This window comes from Labeo rohita, chromosome 3 (assembly GCF_022985175.1).
Source record: "Labeo rohita strain BAU-BD-2019 chromosome 3, IGBB_LRoh.1.0, whole genome shotgun sequence".
Taxonomy (NCBI): Eukaryota; Metazoa; Chordata; class Actinopteri; order Cypriniformes; family Cyprinidae; genus Labeo; species Labeo rohita.
This window is the reverse complement of record NC_066871.1, coordinates 6676079-6698048: the sequence shown is the minus strand read 5'-3', so window position 1 is coordinate 6698048 and position 21970 is coordinate 6676079. Positions and strand designations below refer to the sequence as shown.

The 21970-nt window shown below is 36.4% G+C and overlaps 1 protein-coding gene across 1 annotated transcript in view; it reads right to left on the bottom strand.

Moving 5' to 3' along the window:
- Positions 1–2532: 2532 nt before the first annotated feature.
- The window catches only part of lmx1al (LIM homeobox transcription factor 1, alpha-like), a 31138-nt gene continuing 11700 nt past the window's right edge, over positions 2533–21970 (bottom strand). Inside the window, exons 4-9 of the mRNA XM_051106333.1 lie at positions 9812–10044; positions 9546–9709; positions 9384–9461; positions 6502–6619; positions 6262–6417; positions 2533–6182 (exon numbers count right to left, since the gene is read on the bottom strand). Of these exons, the coding sequence (XP_050962290.1) occupies positions 6025–6182; positions 6262–6417; positions 6502–6619; positions 9384–9461; positions 9546–9709; positions 9812–10044 (907 nt within the window). The 3' untranslated portion in view covers positions 2533–6024. The remainder of the gene's footprint in view (positions 6183–6261; positions 6418–6501; positions 6620–9383; positions 9462–9545; positions 9710–9811; positions 10045–21970) is intronic.

Below are 21970 nucleotides of genomic sequence, written 5' to 3'. Positions count from 1 at the left end.
TGTGATATTGTGAAACTTTATTACAATGTAAAATAATGTTCTATTTTAATATACATTCAAATATAATTTATTTCTGTGATCAAAGCTGAATTTTCAGCATCATTACTCCAGTCTTCAGTGTCACATGATCCTTCAGAAATCATTCTAACATGCAGATTTATTATTAAAATTATCTGTATAGGCAACAGTTGTGATGCTTAATATTTTTTTTTGTGAACCTCTGATGCTTTTTTCAGGATTTTCTTGATGGAAAAAGTTAAAAAGAACAACATTTATTTAAAATCGAAATCTTTTCTAACAAATTATACTGCCACTCAAAAATTTGGGGTCAGTACATTTTTATTCTCTTTTTTTTTTTTTTTTTTTTTTTGAATAAATTAATATTTTTATTTAGCAATGATGTGTTAAATTGATAGCAAAGACTTATATTATTAGAAAAGATTTATATTTTGAATAAATGCTGTTCTTTCAAAGAATCAGAGAATCCTGAAAAAAGTATCACAGGTTCCAAAAAAACATTTGGCAGCACAACTGTTGCATATATAGATAATTTTAATAATAAATCAGCATGTTAGAATGATTTCTGAAGGATCATGTCACACTAAAGACTGGAGTAATGATGCTGAAAATTCAGCTTTGCATCGCAGAAATAAATTATATTTTAAAGCTTATTCAAATAGAAACCATCATTTTATATTGTAATAATTTTTTATGGTTCATGTCATTTATAAGGGTTTTTTTCCTATTTTTTTGTTAGTCATCGTTTGAATGTTTTTCTCCTTACCTTGGCGTCACTGTATAATATTAAACCAAAGAATGCAGGCATGTAATATCTCCCCCTCACATGTCCACCGCTTCCCTGCGTCCAGGAACAAAAGCCTGTAGGGAGGCATTAGATTAGGACTGCTTTGCCTGCTGGTTAAACGGGAGGGAGGACACGGGGTTTTGAACCTTTGACCACCGATCTGAACAGACCTTTCATTTGGTCCATTTATCAAAAGTGGAACAAAACGTAACTCTTTTACCAGAATCGCATACTTATCAAAGCACACAAGCCATAAATCACACAGCCAACCGTCAGTGTTTGAAATGACGACTTATATTGGAAAACCGAGAACACGGTACACAAAAAACACATTCACTGGAAGGAAACAGAAAGACGTACCATTCATCTCCCCATCAACAGCTGTCACCAGCGCAGTCCTTTAAAGAAATATCACACCACTTTAAAATGAAACAGTCCAGTATCACAAAATGCTTCATGAATATGTAAGCCGTCAGCTGCGACTCATGTCCAGTGTGCTAAAAACTACATTTCAGTTTGTCAGGATTTCATAAGCAGATGATGTTCATGTAAGTCTGCTGTACATTCTTCAATATAAATAATACATTTCACATATACAGTGTCTCATGCTGCAACATAAATATTCCAATGCTGCTGTTGCTGTTAAAAACAGCCAACAAGAACATAACGAGTTAAAAGAAGGGAAGTAAATAACTACACGTATAACAATAGTGCTAATTACAACAACAGTCATGTGACCAACACATTTAGTATATTACAATAAAGCACAATTAGCAACACGTTGCCAAGTGTACACATCCTGGAACATTTATGGGGGATTTTAATTTTTAATACTTTGTGCTATTTCTCCTATCAGTATTAAAAAGATAGATGTCGTATTTATTATCAACCCTGTAACTGTAAGGATAACTAACCCTGTTATAGCAATAACCCTGATTATTTCCTCATCATAAAGTCATCTCAGTTTTGGAGCACATTCCTACATTTTACCTGATGCCTAACCATCTAAAATTCAAGGCTGTTGATAGTTTTTACGTCTCACTTTATTATTAAAGGAAATCTACCCTGTGTCCACAACCTGAGATTAGGATTAAATAATCTCATTTGTGGTTTTGTTATATGAAATATTAAATTAGGTCATACTTTTTTGTACTTGTCAAACCTAGCTTAAAGGAACACTCCCCTTAAAAAAAAAAGGCTCACTTTCCAACTCCCTTTGAGTTAAACACTTGAGTTTTACCATTTTTTGAATGCATTCAGCCGATCTCTGGGTCTGGCGGTAGCACTTTTATCATATTTTAGCATAGATCATTGAATCCGATTAGACCGTTAGCATCTCGCTCAAAAATGACCAAACAGTTTCGATATTTTTGCTTTTTAAAACTTGACTCTTCTGTAGTTACATCGTGCACAAAGACGGCCGAAAAATGAAAAGTTGCGATTTTGTAGGTCGATATGGCTAGGAACTATGCTTTCATTTCGGCGTAATAATTCCTTGATATAGTTCCTTGATTATTACGCCGGCATGAGAGTATAGTTCCTAACCATATCAGCCTAGAAAATCGCAACTTTTCATTTTCCGTCAGTCTTAGTACACAATGTAACTACAGAAGAATCAAGTTTTAAATAGGAAAAATATCGTTATTATATATGGTCATTTTTGAGCGAGATGCTATCAGTCTAATCAGATTCAATGATCTATGCTAAGCTATGCTAAAAGTGCTACCGCCAGACCCAGAGATCGGCTGAATTGATATGATTTGAAAACGGTAAATCTCAAGTGTTTAACTCTAGGGGAGTTGGACAATAAGCGTATTTTCAAAAAAAGTAGAGTGTTCCTTTAATTTTAATAGAGCAGATATGTGTGTTTGCTGTAAGCCTGTGTGTTTTGATAATGTTGACTGAGCCACTGTGGTATGTGTGCCTCCTTTGCTCTATGAACCCTGTCAAGACTCCCTCACTAATTTTTTTTTTTTTTTTTTTTTTTTTTTTTTTTTTTTTTGAGACATCTACTTTAGTTTTGCATTATCTTACAGATGTTTCATTATTTTGTGGTTTGTGGTATTTTTATTAGTCTTTTAGTTCTGTCAAATCGATTAATCATGATTAATCGCATCCAAATTAAACGTTTGTGTTTACATAACATATGTGCATATGCTGTGTATATATAAATACACAAACATATATATTTAAGAAAATGTACATATATATGTACACTACCAGTCAAAAGTTTTTGAACAGTAAGATTTTTAAGATTTTTAAAAAGAAGTCTCTTCTGCTCACCAAGCCTGCATTTATTTGATTTAAAGTACAGAAAAAACAGTAAAAATGTTAAATATTTTTACTATTTAAAATAACTGTTTTCTATTTGAATATATTTTTAAATGTCATTTAATCTTGTGATTCCAAAGCTGAATTTTCAGCATCATTACTCCAGTCTTCAGTGTCACATGATCCTTTAGAAACCATTCTAATATACTGATTTGCAGGTCAAAAAACATTATTATTATTATTATGTTAAAAACAGCTGAGTAGAATTTGATGAACAGCATTTATCTGAAATAGAAATCTTTTGTAACATCTTTATCATCACTTCTGATCAATTTAATGCATCCTTGCTAAATAAAAGTATTAATTTCTATCATTTCTTTCCCAACAAAAGTGTATAATGTTACCAAAACTTTTATGTCAGAGAAATGCTGATCTTTGGATTCGTCAAAGAATCCTGAAAATATATGTACTCAACTGTTTCAAATATTGATAACAATAATAAAAGATGTTTCTTGAACAGCAAATCAGCATATTAGAATGATTTCTGAAAGATCATGTGGCACTGAAGACTGGAGTAACAATGCTGAAAATGTAGCTTTGATCACAGAAATAAATTACATTTTAAAATATATTCAAACACAGCAACACACAGCAGTTATTTTAAATAGTAAAAATATTTAAAACATCAAAACTATTACTGCTCAAAAACTTTTGACTGGTAATGTATGTATTTATATTTATCTATAGTTTATATTATATATGAATATACATTTATTTCTTAAATATATACATGTATGTGTGTGTACATATAAATATACATAGCACACGCACATATGTAAACACAAACTTCTATTCTGGATGTGATTAATGGTGATTAACTGATTTGACAGCACTAATTTGTATATATTTTACATATTTTGTATTTTTAATTGCATGATGCACAGTTAAGGCGGCTTCATGAAAAACTGTCTGAGGAACTGACAGTAGTTAAAAAACTACCAAATTAAATTTCTTCAAAGAAAATACTGCACTACTTGTCAACATTTTTCATTTGTAAATAGAAAATGTAAAGTTTAATTTGTGTTAAAGGTGCACTCAGTATTTTTTCCTTGTTTGAAGAGATTTACACGTAAAAATCGATAGTGAAAAATAATGCACTAATATACAATAAACGTGAAATGGAGACTCATAAAAGCTGTTTTACATGGTGTGGGTCACTTGAGATCACAAAATCAGTTTAATACTACTCACTGAACACCTTTGTTTGCAGAATTGCTCACTCATGGATAAACAAAAAGTTGTATTTATTTTTTTTCAAAATATTAGGCAGTAGTAACTGTAGTGTTGTTTTAGCATTGTAGATATATTTTAGTTTTAATATTTTGACTTAGTTTTACTTTCATATTTTCTGTTTTCATTTTAGTTAGCGTTTTAGTCATTTAGTTGTCTTTTTGCCTAAATATGTCTGTATAGTTTTATTTTTTATTTGTTTTAGATATTTCCGTACATGACGTTAAACTAAATAAAAATGAGAAATGTTGCCTTGTCGACTAGATGGAAAAAAATAATTTGACTTTAGGTTAAGGTGTCATTTGTTAACATTAGTTAATGTATTAACTAACATTAACGAATAATGAACAATACATTTATTACACTATTTATTAATCTTTGTTAATGTTAGTAAATAAAAACAGTCGTTTGTTCATGTTAGTTCACATTGCATTAATTAATGTTAAACACAACTTGTGATTTTAATAATGCGTTAATAATGCTGAAATTAACAGTAAGATTAATAAATGCTGTAGAAGTAGTTCATTCTTAGTTCATGTTAACTAATGTTGTTAATAAACCTTATTGTAAAGTGTTACCAAAAACGTTTATGATTTCAGTTTTAATTTACTATAATCACCTTATTTTTGTGTTTGTGCGATGTTGCATCCACACCACTAGGTGTCAGTGTAAGTCCAAAACAACTGCTATATTTGTCAGCTCAACATACAAAAACTGAGTGCACCTTTACTAAACAATGTTTCTTTACAAGAAATATTAATGCACATTTGACTTATGCCAGCATGCTAGACTCTTTTGGTTTTCACGATAGGTTTAAATAAAAGCTGATTCAGATTCAAGGCGGACATTAAGGTGGCAAGGCAATAAGGAGAGAGTGATATGAAACTGACGGCCTATGTGTGTATGAAATCACCCCTGTATCCATATATAGTGTACTATTTGAGGGGACAGCCATTTGTAGAGGTGTCCAAAACCTCTCTGTCTCTCTTGGTTTCATTCACTCATTCAGTGGACTAACGAAAGAGCCACAGGTCAATGTCGTTCCAAAGACCTTCTTACCCCCATTGCTTTCTGACCCTGCAACTGACACGTTCAAGGCCTAGAAAGGTATTAAGGAAATCAATAAAAAAGTCCATGTGATATCAGTGGTTCAACCGTAATGTTATGAAGCTACGAAAATACTAAAATAACAACTTTGTTCAACAATAAGAAGAAATTATTGAATAAAGTCATTATTTTTTGTTTTCTTAGCGCACAAAGTGTTCTCATAGCTTCATAGTAGTGAATAAGAGTATAAAGGGGTGATTTCAGATACGGCCTTGATCAGTTTGTTAGCTGTGCAGTGAGCAGAGGATGAGGTAACACTTACACTTCATGAACAGCTGCCTGTTGGTGTCTCTTATGCGCCTATGACTGTCGCAAAATCAATACAAAGCGAAAAAATAGTGCATATGTGTGATATACAACATGTTTTTCCAGTGAATTCCCATTCTGTCCATGCCAAATTGAATTTTTAGGTTGTCTTGGTTAGAGCTTTATTGGCACGACTAAGATATGATTGAGGGATTCAATTAGTTTTGACGATGAAAGACTCTTCCAAACTCGATTTATTTGCTGCCCCCTGCAGTGCTGGAGGAGCGCTTTAGATGGAACCAGGGTCATGAGGTAAAGTAGGAGTTTTGCATTGAGTAGAGGCGATCGATGGGATTTCCTATCCGACCTGCCAGAACTCCACCCTCTGCGGTCGACAAGAGACAGTCTCCAAGATGACTGAGGCTTCCATCGCTGTCCAAGTCATGGAAAACTGTCTCTGAGTCTGAAATGTGCATACGTACATTTTAGTAAACAAGGAAAACATAACCAATGCTGAAGTTAATGCAGTGGGAGATCCTTACCGTAGGAGTGCATCTGCTCGGGGCCTAGCTGCGGTGGCGTGAGCCCGTGTCGGAACTGCTCGCTTCCATATATGTTCGGGTCCAAAGCCAGCAGTTGTTGGCGTGGCAGAGAGGAATATGAGAGCAGCCCGTCTAGTCCGTGACTGCTGGAGCCATCTGTGGAGAGACAGAGTCGGGTTCACACCTTCATCAAGCCATTTCACAGTTATCCGTGCACTCCGCTGTGTGTGTGCATCTTACCCTCGCTGTCGTCGTTACTCTGGCGCCCCCCTCTGCTTGGGCCCCTCCTGGTCCCGCCCATCTGCTCCTGTTCTTGCTGTTGCTGCTGCTGCTGTTGTCTACGAGCGATCTTTTTCATCTGAACTCACAAAAACAACAGTTTATTGACATCCTCTGCTCCTGGAACAACATTCCTATCTAGTAGTTATCAATTTAGCTCTGAAAGTGGCTTCAGAATGACATCAATTAAATTGATGTCACAAATCCCACTGTTGTTGGTTGCTAGCAACTCCCTTTAAATTATTGAGTTTAAATGTAATTAGTAACACCTATGAGCATAGAATATTTGGGGGACGTGTCCTACTTTTAACTGTCTGTCTATCCATCTGTCTGTCTGTCCGTGTATCTTTCCGTCTGTCTGTCTGTAAGTATCTATCTATCCATCTGTCTGTCTATCCATCCGTTTGTCCCTCAGTTTGTCTGTCTGTCTATCTATCCATCCATGTGCCTGTTTGTCTGTCTGTCTGAAAGTATCTATCTATCTGTCTGTCTGAAAATGTCTGTCTATTAATCTGTTTGTCTGTCTCTGTTTGTCTGTCTGTCTGTCTGTCTGTCTGTCTATCTATCCACCTGTCTGTCTGAAAGTATCTGTCTGTCCGTGTATCTCTTCGTCTGTCTGTCTGTCTGAAAGTATCTGTCTATCCATCTGTCTGTCTGAAAATGTCTGTCTGTCTGTCCATCCGTCTGTCTCTCTGTTCGTCTGTCTATCCATCATCTGTTTGTCCCTCAGTCTGTCTGTCTGTCTATCCATCCGCCTGTCTGTCTGAAAGTATGTCTATCTATCTGTCTGTCTGAAAATGTCTGTCTATTAATCTGTCTGTCTGTCTATCTATCCGCCTGTCTGTCTGAAAGTGTCTATCTGTCTGTCTGTCTATCCATCATCTGTTTGTCCCTCAGTCTGTCTGTCTGTCTATCCATCCGCCTGTCTGTCTGAAAATGTCTGTCTATTAATCTGTCTGTCTGCCTGTCTGTCTATCGGCCTGTCTGAAAGTGTCTGTCTGTCTGTCTATCCATCATCTGTTTGTCCCTCAGTCTGTCTGTCTGTCTATCCATCCGCCTGTCTGTCTGAAAGTGTCTATCTGTCTGTCTGTCTATCCATCCGCCTGTCTGTCTGTCTGAAAGTATGTCTATCTATCTGTCTGTCTGAAAATGTCTGTCTATTAATCTGTCTGTCTGTCTATCCATCCGCCTGTCTGTCTGAAAGTGTCTGTCTGTCTGTCTATCCATCATCTGTTTGTCCCTCAGTCTGTCTGTCTATCCATCTGCCTGTCTGTCTGAAAGTATGTCTATCTATCTGTCTGTCTGAAAATGTCTGTCTATTAATCTGTCTGTCTGTCTGTCTATCTATCCGCCTGTCTGTGTGAAAGTGTCTGTCCGTGTATCTCTTTGTCTGTCTGTCTGTGTGAAAGTATCTGTCTATCCATCTCTCTGTCTGAAAATGTCTGTCCGTGTATCTCTTTGTCTGTCTGTCTGTGTGAAAGTATCTGTCTATCCATCTCTCTGTCTGAAAATGTCTGTCTGTCTATCCATCCGCCTGTCTGTCTGAAAGTGTCTATCTGTCTGTCTGTCTATCCATCCATCTGTTTGTCCCTCAGTCTGTCTGTCTGTCTATCCATCCGCCTGTCTGTCTGTCTGTCTGAAAGTATGTCTATCTGTCTGTCTGAAAATGTCTGTCTATTAATCTGTCTGTCTGTCTATCCATCCACCTGTCTGTCTGAAAGTGTCTATCTGTCTGTCTGTCTATCCATCATCTGTTTGTCCCTCAGTCTGTCTGTCTATCCATCCGCCTGTCTGTCTGTCTGTCTGAAAGTATGTCTATCTATCTGTCTGTCTATTAATCTGTCTGTCTGTCTGTCTATCTATCCGCCTGTCTGTGTGAAAGTGTCTGTCCGTGTATCTCTTTGTCTGTCTGTCTGTGTGAAAGTATCTGTCTATCCATTTCTCTGTCTGAAAATGTCTGTCCGTGTATCTCTTTGTCTGTCTGTCTGTGTGAAAGTATCTGTCTATCCATCTCTCTGTCTGAAAATGTCTGTCTGTCTATCCATCCGCCTGTCTGTCTGAAAGTGTCTATCTGTCTGTCTGTCTATCCATCCATCTGTTTGTCCCTCAGTCTGTCTGTCTGTCTATCTATCTATCTATCTGTCTGTCTGTCTATCTGTCTGTCTGTCTGTGTCTATCCATGTGTCTGTCTGAAAATGTCTGTCTATTAATCTGTCTGTCTGTCTCTGTTTGTCTGTCTATCTATCCGCCTGTCTATCTGAAAGTGTCTGTCTGTCTGTCTATCCATCCATCTGTTTCCGTCCCTCAGTCTGTCTATCTATCTACCTATCCATCTGTCTATCTATCTGAAAGTATCTGTCTGCCTGTCTTTCTGTCTATTTGTCTATCTCTGTTCGTCCAATTGTCTGTCTGTCTGTCCACCTCTCTGTCTTTTTGAAAGTATCTATCTATCTGTCTGTCTGTCTCTCTGTCAACCTATCTGTCTTTCTGAAGGTATTCATCTTTCTATCCATCAGCTCGTTAGGTCTGTAAACCTTTAAACTTTTTTTTTCTCTAAAACTTTCAATTAAGGCTTTGTCAAGACAACATTCAAAGCTTGCAACTTTTTTCTTTTTTGTCAAAAAATCTACAGTTACATGAAGTTCTTTCATTTTCAGTTCATTTAAATTCTACTCTTATAAGCTATGTGCTTAGACTCAGAAGTAACACAAACACTGAAATCTTTATTCATAGAACAGGATGGTATTTTTGCTTTTCTGCCTAGGTAAATCATGATGAACCAAGATGGTGTTTCAAACAGGAATGTTTTCAGAACTTATTGCCAAAAAGTGACGCCAGCCTACCTTTGCTCTCTGATTTTGGAACCACACCTGCACGACTCTCACTGTCAGTCCAGTCTCAGCTGCAAGAGTTTCTCTGACCTGCACCAACAGTATATGCATGAGATGCCATACACAAGTGCTGTTTCCACATGTAATGCACATGATTGGCCAATGACTGCTGACCTTTCGGCAGGGTTTGGAAGACACCTCAAATGAAGCCTTGAAGGCGCGCCGTTGTTGTGTGGTCAGGATGGTACGTGGTCTCTTGGATCTCTTGTGCTCCTTCCCATCATCCCCAGCCTTCCCCCCAACAGAAACACCACCACCATCCTCATCCTCACTCTTTACTGCAAAGAAAAGTAAGCATTGGCTTAAAGGTGAAGAGTCATTGCTGGACTATGTTTAATTATACACGACCTTCAGCGATAGAGCGAGGTCACTGAGGTTACCTGACTCGGTAGGAGCCGGGCTGATAGCAGCCAGCATCTCTCTCTCCTTCTCATAGTCTCCCCGGCAGAGCAGCTGTCCCTCCTTTAGCACAAACTCATCACCTCTCTGCAGCCGGCGCTCACACTCGCAGCAGCTGAAGCAACCCAGGTGGTACACCTGTCCCAGCACACGCATGATGAGCTCCGAGCGGCCGATTGCCTGCAGACAGGCACTGCACTTCCGCACAAACAACCTGACACACACAAACACACACGTGCATGTTATTGATATATTTCTAGGCGCTCAGTTAATGCAATGTTTTGTCTGTAACACTGGGTGGCAATATTTGACAACAGACTAGATGTCACACAAGCAACTAAGCAAAAATGTATCATTTAACCCTTTAAGGCCTAATGTTTTATATTTGATACACACATTTCTAAGGCCACTAAATGATCAAAACCTTGCTGAAAAATGAAAAAACTTATATTGTCTGACTGATTTGATTTAGGTTTAGGTAATTATAAATATTTTTTTTGCTTGTTTTTAAGAAGATTGTGTTAAAATCTGAGTAAATATGACACATCAGGCTTTTAAAAAGGTGTATTACTTCACCTCTCAATCATCACTGTATTGCACTGCATTATATATTTTGAAACTACACTAAAAACTACCATACAAGCATAAAAAGGCAAAATATTGGGAAATACAGAGTGACAGCTGATATTTACAGTGCCCTCCATTAATATTGGCACCCTTGATAAATATCAGCAAAGGTGGCTGTGAAAATAAATCTGCATTGTTTATCCTTTTGATCTTTCATTCAAAAAATGTGCAAATTTCTAACCTTTCATTGAAGTAAAACAATGGACAGTGGGGCGAAAATCTCCTTATGAAATTATTTTTTTTCTCTAGTTCTAAAAAATTATTGCAACATCTTTTTCTCAAGATAAAAGCTCTGAGCTTTCTCCTTTAATGCCTGATGAGTCAGGAGAATTTCTAGGGGTGCCAATAATTTTGGCCAACATGCATTGAAGAAAAACATTATTTCACCCCACTTTCAATTGTTTTACTTCAATGAAAGGTTAGAATTTGTTGAATGAAAGATTAAAAAGAGAAACAATGCAGATTTATTTTTACAGCCACCTTTGCTCATTTTTACCAAAGGTACCAATATTAATGGAGGACACTGTAAATATCAGTTGTCACTCTGTATCTCCCAATAATTTGTCTTTTTATGCTTTTATGGTGAAAGCTTGGTAGCTTTTATTGTAGTTTTAAAACAATGCAGTGCAATACAATGAGGACTGAGAAGAACAAATAAACCTTCCTCAAAAGCCTGATGCATCATATTTACTCACGTTTTAACACAAATTTTGTTAAAGAATTGGGCACTGTTTATGCATTTTATGTAAACTGGCTGCTGTACTATTAATTTACATTACAAGCTACATTAGAAATCTGAATTTCATCTTTTTGGCCATATAAATATCAGCAACTGCACCAAATTGAGCTCCATATTCTCACTTTATGAGCTATAAAAGCTTAATGTATCAAATGTGACCCTGGACCACAAAACCAGTCATAAATACCATGGGTATATTTGTAGTAATACCCCAAAATACATTGTATGGGTGGAAATTATTCAATTTTTCTTTTATGACAAAAATCATTAAGATATTAAGAAAAGATTGTGTTCCATGAAGATATTTTGTAAATTTCCTTCTGTAAATATATAAAAACTTAATTTTTGATTAGTGATATGCATTGCTAAGAACGTCATTTGGACAATTTTAAAGGCAATTTTTGCACCCTCAGATTCCAGATTTTCAAATAGTTGTATCTCAGCCAAATATTGTCATACTAACAAACCATACGTCAATGGAAAGCTTATTTATCCATAATGCATAAATCTTAATTTCAAAAAATGGACTCTTATGACTGGTTTTGTGGACTAGGGTTACAAATATGATACTCAACAAAATACACATGCAACTTTTTCCAAAGCAGCTTATGCTGCATTTAAGCTGTGCATTTTATCAGTGTGTTCTCTGGGAATTGAAGCCACGACCTTGGTGTTGCTTGCACCGTGCACTATGGTGAATGTTTTTAACCTTAATGAATTTCCAAAATGATGAACAAATACAGGGACGTACAGGGCAAAAGTGTTTGCCCTGCTACCAACAACTGAGAAATGCCTCTTACTCTCTTTAAACTGTGTTTTCCTTCCACGTATGCTCATCAGCATCACAATTCGTTTTTTTAAAGGCGCTTTCGCTCTTCAATCCCCACCAAACCCCTCGTTTTTTTTCTCCTCTCTCTCTCTCCCCTCCCTCGCTGCTTGATATTTTCTGCCAGAATTCCCTGTCCTCCCTCTCTCGCTCCCAGCCTCCCTCCCCAGCTCCGTGAAACTAATAAAGACAGGATTAATTAGATTGTTGTTTAAACAGTGCGATGCCCAGACAGACGCTGTAAACTCATAACCAGGGATTGAGGATAGCATGGGGTTAATCTCTCCTCTCTCTTTTTCACACACTCGAATAAACACACCATACTCACACACACACACATTTACCAGCACCTTTATGAGGCCGTTCTCATGTACTCTCATAAATATTGACAGGTACAGATGAACCTGTAGACGCTCGTATGGTGTCGATGACAGTCTAATCCTTCTGCATATTTCATTAAGCCAAAGCAACAGTCGCCATTCACCCAAAATGTGACGTGAAACGGTGTGAAGTTACTGTCAAACACCTGAACCTGGCGTTGGAGTGATTTTAGGCTAATTGCGTATGATACTGTGATATCAGGAACCTTTTTTCAATGCAATTTTTTTTTGCAAAAAAAGTTGTCAAGCTGTCATTTAAAGTAACAGTTCTTGTAAAATGACAATTCTGACAAGAACTATTTCCTTTAATACTCATGCTTTAGGGTTTATTTAGATCCTAACCCTAAATATAAGCAATAATAATATAGATACTTGCATTACCGGAATTTAAAGCACACATATAGGTGGAAAAGATGCATTATAAAATGAGCACAAAACATTTTGGAGGTGAGGAACAGATGAAACGCACATTTGATGGATAACACAGACTTCATGACAGTTGCAGAGACGGATGGTGGGAGTTCTGGTGTGTGTGTGTGTGTGTGTGTGTGTTTGTGGGTGTTGAGGAGCACCGAGTGCAGAAGATGAAGGTGTCATATCAGAAATCTGCTAAAAGGAGAGGCAGCCAGGTCCACACATTATAGCCTCTAATCTGCACGGATGTGATGATCCTGTCCGAAACACAGCTGCTATGGCTAATCTGTCTCAATCCATCTGCCAAAAATGCCAAATTACCCAAATCACCACCTACTACACTCAGATCAAAGAAGACCAACTCTAAAAAAAACCCTGAGCAGAACTCATACAGCAACTGACTCCAAGAGTGAATCTCATAAAATCTGTCATATTTTACCTTAAAACCAAAAGAACTAAGTAAAAAATCATTTTTCTTAAAGACAATGAAGCCTTTTTATCCAACATGATTTTTATTGTAGATATTTCTAGTAATTTCTTCACAATTCTCAGTAAAATAATGCAAAAAAGATACAAATTAAGGACAACTCTAGTAAAAAAGTAATTTAAAATCCATTTATGTTAAACTAAGTATAGTTCAAGTCTATTAACATAATTACTAAAATATATCGCTTGAGACTTACTGATATAAAAATTGTAATTAAGCTTTATTTGGAGTACTACTTATACACAATGCACATTTTTTTAATATCAGAGCTAAAATTTGTTTTAATTAGGGCTGTTATGATTAATCGATTATTAAAATAAAAATTTGAGTTTGCCTATTATATGTGTGTGTACTGTGTGTAATTATTATGTATATATAAATACAAACACATTCATGTATATATTTAAGAAATATTTACAAGTATATGCATTTATTATAATTTTTATATGATTTATATATAAATAAAAAGATTTTGTACATAACATATTTCTCTTAAATATATACATTAATTTGTGTGTTTTTATATATATACGTAATAATTACACACAGTACACACACATATATTAGGCAAACTCACTTTTATTTTGTATGCGATTAATCGTTTGACAGCCCTAGTTTGAACGTCACTATTGATGAGGATTGTATGATCTTTAAATGTTATTTAAATGCATAATATTTAAAGTGTACCTTAAGTTTACTTGCAATAGATTCACTTTAGCACAATCAAATATACTTGCGTTAAATAAATGTATTTTCAATACATTTTAGTATATTTATTTTTCACTAGGAAATTGATACACCAAAAAATAAACTGGCTTTGACACAAATTTCACTCAAAAATTTCACAGTTACGAAGAAACGTCAAATTAAAAACTAAAAAAAAAAAAAAAAATTGTATTTTCTGGTAAAACACATGCCAATAATGTTTTGTTTACAACTTCAAAACATTATATATAATGTGTGTTTATGTACAGTAATGAAAATTTGGGGTCAGATATTTTTTATAGTCATGAAAATACTATCACAATGTAAAAACTTCTTATTTATCACAAATTAGGCTCTATTTTTTTCATGCAAAATATTATTATTATTATTTGATTTTGAGGTGAAATGTGAAATACTTCAAATACTTCAATACTTCAAATATGAGAGAAAATGTTGAACTTTTTGTTAAAAAAGAGAAAGAAACACTTCAAAGAGACACATTAAACACATGATAGCTACAGAAATAACACCATGTTTTGTACTTTAACATACACAGACCTGAGAGTTAACTGAGGACGAAACTACCTTGGGGGAACAAAATTATTGGTGCGGGAAGGAAATCATGCGCTGTGTACGTACAAGCTGTGTTCATGATGTCAATTCAATAAAGTTTTACATGAATCTATAGCCAGATCATAGTGTGGGGGCCTAATCCATGCATGAACACATAATTTTACATAATCAAACACTTACTGTCATAGTTGCGAGGTTTATTTTGGAGACTTTGGTGCATCTTTGTATATATATGGAGGCAGTATGTAAATCATACATGTACACATAATTGCAAGGGTTGGTGCTGCGTGTGTGCGTGCGCGTGTGTGTGTATGAGCGAGAGAGAAAGAAAGAGAGCGGATATTGCTGTGAGGGAAGGTGGCTCAGAGCCAGGGTTCAGTAATCACATCATCTTCTTTTATTAAATCTCACTGCACTGCTTCTGCGTTATTAAAATCTCCCAGCATTCCCCACAACCCACTCCCGCCACCCTCCCTCCCTCCCCGACACACCAATATTCACAATGATGAAATATGAGAAAACCAACAGGTAGCTGATAAAAATGTACACATCAGACCACTCGCACGCAAAAGAGAAAGCACAGGTGAGCAGCTAAACCGTTCAGTACTGACACATATTATACTGCCCCGATCATGTCATGGATGCACACTTGATGCGCACCTTTTTAAACTTAAAGCTACACACAGAAATACTGAAATAACAATCGACTAGTGGCACGCAGACTTTAATTGTCTAATTATGTTTTGATTGCACTGAGACACATCGTAACTTTTGGGTTTATGCTAATAAAACAACTAATAGTGTCATTGTACACCATAAAACTCTCTCAGCTGAATTCAGATGGTTACTTTTAAGGTTTATTAGTCATATGAAGGAACACGTTAACAGGCTTATTAGAACGTGTACTGTCTATCAAAGTGGCAATAAAGTTACAATTCTTATGATTTGGTTCAACATTAGTATAGTTCAGTAGGGATAGTTTCCCCAAAAATGAAAATTACCTCATGATTTACTCACGCTCAAGCCATCCTAAGTGTATATGACTTATTCTTTCTGACAAATACAATTGGAGTTATGTTAAAACATGTCCTGGCTCTTCCAAGCTTGATAATGCTAGTGAATGGGTGTTGAGATTTTGAAGTCCACACAGCTCCGGTGAGTTAATAAAGGCCTTCTGAAGTGAATCGATGTGAAAAATATCCATATTTAAACATTTATAAACTGTAATCTCTAGCTTCCACTAACTGTCGTATGGGTGTTCACAAGATTTGAGAACCAAGGTTTGTTTACAGCAAAGGAAAACTAGTCTCCTCTTGGTTTTATCCCCTTAGCATTCCTGGAAAATTTAACTAAGCACAAAATGTACCATGGGTGGTATGTTGAAACGTTAATACAGAGGTCACCAAACTTGTTCCTGGAGGGCCGGTGTCCTGTAGAGTTTACCTCCAACTTTCCTCAACATACCTGCCTGGAAGTTTCAAGTATACCTAGTAAGACCTTGATTAGCTGATTCAGGTGTGTTTGATTAGGGTTGGAGCTAAACTCTGCAGAGACACCGGCCCTCCAAGACCGAGTCTGGTGACCTCTGCGTTAATAGGTTAAATATGGATGTTTTTCATAAACAAACATATTGTTTTGCTCCAAAAGGCCTTTATTAAATCCCGGAGCTGTGTGGAGCACTTTTTAAGATGGATGGATGAACTTTTTTGGGCTTTAAAATCTCAACAGCCATTCACTGCCATTATGAAGCTTGGAACAGGCATTACATTTTTATAACATCTCCGACTGTATTCGTCTGAAAGAAAAAAGTCATATACACGTAGGACGGCTTGAGGGTGAGTAAATAATGGGGTAATTTTCATTTTTGGGTGAACTATCCCTTTAACTACATTAGTTAATTTGAAATAACAATGATTATTCATTTAATCCTAAAAAGGTTTTCATTGATAAAGCTCTAAAAACCTTACTGACAGATGTTTTAGTGCACTTTCTGCAAATATTGAAAAAATAAAGGGTCTCAATTAAATATGTGCAGTTTCACACGGTTAGCGCAAACTGTCACATGATCATAGCAATTTATTTCCTGTTTGCACCTTGACAAGATGATGGCTGCATCAAAGCTCCAAAACAAAAGGCTAGTTAAAGTATGTTAACCTAAAGATATGGCAGAGATTTTTGGTATACATTATCGTTAAGGTGAATAGAAATAATATATGAATTCACACATAGAATGAGTAAACATGTTGATGGCCACAATAGTGACTGGTGGGATACCAGTGAATTTAGGTTTACAATATAAATCCACTTGCAGTTGTTAGTGAAAATTACACTAAAATGTTACAATGACAAAATATTGCACTAAATTAAATGTCAAATGTTACAAATAAGTTACAATATTGATGTTGTAATACTGGTAGCACTAATATAAAAATATATATGAATATATGATAAATGTCACAAAAAAAGTGAAAATTTACAGTGATATCTTTCATAACGAAATGATTTACTTATTAAAATTCCTCATGCACGTTACTGTTTTTTGTCCTGGATTTGCACCAAAAGAACAGAGAAATGTTCATGCTGTTTTTGATCATGTAACAGACAAAATGTTCTGGATGCAAGGAAAGTTAATACATAACCAACTTTTTCTCTCAGCATGTTTTCCTGAATGACTCTGCCTTGTAATGGCCTGCCAACGCTGTAAAAATGCTGGTTGGGTAACCAAAAATGTACTTCAAATCATCTAAATGATTTAAATTATATCCAGGAAAAATGCATAAATCAATCAACTGAATCAACTGTGGAACATTTAGTTAGACTAGCAAAAGACATTTCTATCAGGTAGACTTTTTTTTTTTGGATTCTTAAGGGAACAGTCCATCCAAAAATGAAAATATTCTCATCATTTACTCACCCTCATGTCATTCCAAATCATTTTTTTTCTTCTTTGAAACACAAAAAAGGTATTTAGAAAAATGTACTATTTTTGTCTGTTCAATAAACGTCATTGGTGTCCAAAACAACATTAGATGCCAGTGACTTTCATTATACAGATGAAAAAACACTGAGGCATATTTCAAAATATCTTCTTTTTTTGTCATCATACAGGCCTGGTACAACATCAGGAAAAAATCATGACAATTTTGAGCGAACTACGCCTTCGCCACATTTCCACTGATGTCTCATGCTTCAAAATACTACAAAATCCTTGGTAATTCTTTGTAATTCACTAGCCACTTGTCAACAGAGCAAAGGTTTGTAGGAAAAATTGATTCTGACAGCTGATATGTTGTAGAATATGATGCGTGTCATAATATCCCATCTTATATATAGAATTTCACACTATTTTTGGAGACGAATATGCACTGTTGGTGTGCTGACGTACTTATTGTGATACATTCCCTGACTGACAGCATAACCTGTCCATACGTTACAATCACACGTCGCTTTCCTGCATCCCTCGTGTGTATGCGTGATACTCGAGGGTTCAGGGACCGACAGGATCGATGTGTAGAGTTGTGTGAGGCGAGAGTGAGTCTGTGAGTGTGTGTATGTGTGTGTTTGGATAAAACAGCTAATCCCCAGGCCACCAGAACGCAATATCCTGTCAGCCAGATTCTCATTTCCTGTCTCTCTGTGGCAGGGCGAGAAAAAAAAAGAGACGCGTAGAGGGGGGACGGGGGATTCGTTGCCCCAGAAACAGAAGATACGGCAGCCCTGTTTGAGGATATCTATGGCATTCTTCCTATCTCTCCCCCTCCCGCTTTCATTTTTTGCCGTTCTTCTTTTATTATCTCAGATTTAATAAAGCCAAGGCGAGCAGCTTGTTCTGCCATGAAACATTTATTAGCCGTCTGTAATGAAATTGTTGTGCGGGAGGCGAGGTGATGGAGACTCATCACACATTATGCAAAAACAGTGGCAATATCACAAGAGGAGACACCTCGAGCTCATCTCTCCTCTTCCTCTGTCATCTTCCTCTCTCCACCTCTGTTTGTCACCTCCACGGCCTTCTGACAGGCCATGAGCTTTCTTTCACTGTCCGCTCTTCTCTCCCTCTATCACTCTCTCAAAGTCTGATACTGACACTCTGAAAAATAACGATTCTTTTTTTTTTGGCATTAGTGGTTCCATGAAGAACCTTTAACATCCATGGAATCTTTCCATTTCACAAAAGATTCTTTAGATAAATACAAATGTTCTCCACTCTAGGAAACAAGTGGTTCCTTGAAGAACTGTTCGCAGAAAGGTTCTTTGAACACCCTCTTTTGGAACCTTTATTTTTGGAGCTTCAAAAGGAACGTCAGGTGTAGAAAAACAAAACATGCTTAACAAAAGTAATTCAGGCAAAAAAATAGAACTAATAATTCCCTTGGCTCGAATTACCACAATATGTTTATGCCTCATCTAAAGCACCATGTAAACGTATTCACCAACAGGACTACACACATGATGTTATATGTTTAAAACCAAAAGTACACTCTTAAAAGTTAAGGTTGCAGCAATGCCATGTAAGAACGATTTTTGGTTTCCCAAAGAACAGTTCTTTAAAGAACCATATTTTCCTAGTATGAAGAACATTTTGAACAACCTTTTGTGAAAAGAAAAGATTCCATGGATGTTGAAGGTTCTTCATGGAACCATCAATGCCAATAAAGAACCTTTATTTCACTCTTCAAAATAAAGGTTCAAGAAGGATGTTTTCATAGTGATGCCATAGAAGAACGATTTTGGTTCAGAAAGAACCTTTATTTTCTTAGTGTGAAGAACATGAAGGATGTATTCACACCAGGAAAGGCCGCTAGATCTCCTGCTTTGTAATACAATTTAGATTTTTTGCGGTTTACTTTCACACTGCCCTTTTTGCAAGTGAACCAGAAACTGCAAACAAAACCACACGTGAGCTTAAGGTCATTCATTGGTTCATCATTCAACCATTCAATCATTCAGAGTTCGTTTCGATCCGGACCGAGATCCAGCTACGGTTGTTGTTGGGTCTTGGTACCATGAGCTGGTTTAAGCTGGTTCTTAGCTGGTCATATTCTGGTCCTATATTGGTCCTAAGAAAATAGCTGCTGCTCAGGACCAGCTTAGGACCAGCTTAAACCAGCTCAAACCAGCAGCTATGCTTCAAGACAGGATTTTTCAACAGGGTAGTATAAAGATCACTTTATACTAGAAAAGGTGTTTTCATTGTGATGCCATGGAAGAACCATTTTTGGTTCCATAAGAACCTTTATTTTCTTAGTGTGAAGAATATTTGAATAATCTAAAGAACCTTTTTTTTCATTATAAAACCCCTTTTTTGTGATTGAAAGGTTCCATGGATGTTAAAGGTTCTTCATGAAAGCATAAGGTGCTTTAACACCGACAATGTTTGCTTTAAATACTTTAACAATGTTCTAACAACTCAGTTCTAGAAACTAGCCAGCATGGTGGTTTCTAGAGAACCAGTTGTCCCCTTGGGACGTTTTCATGGTTGTATTCGCACTGGTAGCAGGAACTCTGAAGTGGCCGACAGCGAGGTCTTTATTTGTGGCATTTAGAAACGTCAACAACTGGTGAATGGAGGATGGAAGATGTGTGTGTTGTGGTTTTCGTGATAACGGAGATGGAATGTAAATGCACAATTCATGCAACTGAAAGAGCACGAAAATCTGACTATGTCTACCTACAGTGTTTGTATCATCAAGGCTAAGCATAGAACACAATGCTTGAGACAAATGCCGTTATCGCTGTTTTCCATGTTCGTGGAGTAAATATTTTTACATGTCTTTTTAAAAACTCCAGGTAGCTGCCGTTTCGTATGCGTTTGGCCAATCAGTGTACACTTCCATCACCAGTAGTGCCTATAGAACTGTTTTAGACCCTTCTCTGAAGTAGGATCTAATTAGTTGCCCCAAACGGAGTTCCTAGAATTAAATACGCTCCTAGTTTCTGCAGTGCTAACACGCCAAAAAGCGAGAATTTCCGCCAGTAGTTCTAGGAACTATGAAAAGGTTCTTCTGATGTGAAACCCCCTATTGAAGAACTATTTTTGGTTCCCCAAAAAACCCTTCGGTGAGCAGTTCATAAAAGAGCCATATTTTCTTAGTATGAAAAACATTTTGAAGAACCTCTTAAAAATAAAGGTTCTTTATTGGCATCAATCGTTCTATGAACAACCTTGAACATCCATGGAACCTTTCAAATGCAAAAAAGGTTCTTTAATGTTAAAAAAGGTTCTTTAGATTTTTAAAATGTTCTTCAAAAAGGTTCTTTTAGGAACTGTTTATTGAAAGGTTCTTTGGGGAACCAAAAATGGTTCTTCTATGGCATTACTGCAAAAACAACCTTTTGAAACTTTTATTTTTAAGAGAATGTTGAAGGTTCTTCATGGAAACACTGATACCAATAAAGAACCACAGGTTCCAGAAGGTGTAATAGATAGCTTAGTAGATAGCAAATAGATAGATGTAATAGATAGATAGCAAAATAGATAGCTTCAATTGACTGTTGCTTTATTGCATTGTACATGCCACAATTTAAGTACAGTACGAATGACATTTTTATGGCTTTAGCTAACTGACTCAGTAGAGAATCCATACGGCATCGTCCTACACCGGAGCCCATGTGTCATATTCCTGTCTGACAGTACAACAACTCTCTAACCACAACACAGCTTGTAGTCATGTCTAAGAACATAATTAGCAGCGTTCCCAATCAAGACACCTCCACCCCCCTCCCCGTTCCCACAGACACAAAGAGACAGCGAGCAGAGAGATGATTAAGCGAAAATGTGGGATAAATGGAGAGATAAACTGATTGGTGTCATCACGGCTATAAATCTCAACAACTAGGAAATGAAGTTTGGAACAGAAATATTATTAGAAATCAGACAGTGATGGACGAGCTAGACGAGAGATGCACGGGGAGGAAGAGAGACCGAGCAAAAGAAAGGTGAAGATTTCGGTAACCGCCAACTAAAGTGCTCGTAATAATGACTCCGACTAAAGATTTCGGTGGAATGGTGTCACTGTAAATGACTGACATAGAAAAATGTATTATTCAGAAGTTGCTATTTTAAAGTACAGGAGACCTAAATGAGATTGCAACTTGAGATACTGATAACCATAAAAAAATAACTTGCCCTTTATGTATGTAAAAAATAAATAAAGGTAATGTTGAGAGACTTACTATCCACTTGTTTGTGATGTATCAAATCCAAACCTCTAGTGAGAACAGTCGTTTATGGGCACTCTTTATTTATAGCACATCTTTACACTAAGCTGTTCAGAAAAAATGAATCAATGTCTGGCCAACCAAGATAAAGGTTAAGATCAAGATTTTTTAGTACTATAGCATACAATGAGTGCATATTAGCACTGTTTGTTCTTTGATTTTGGGATT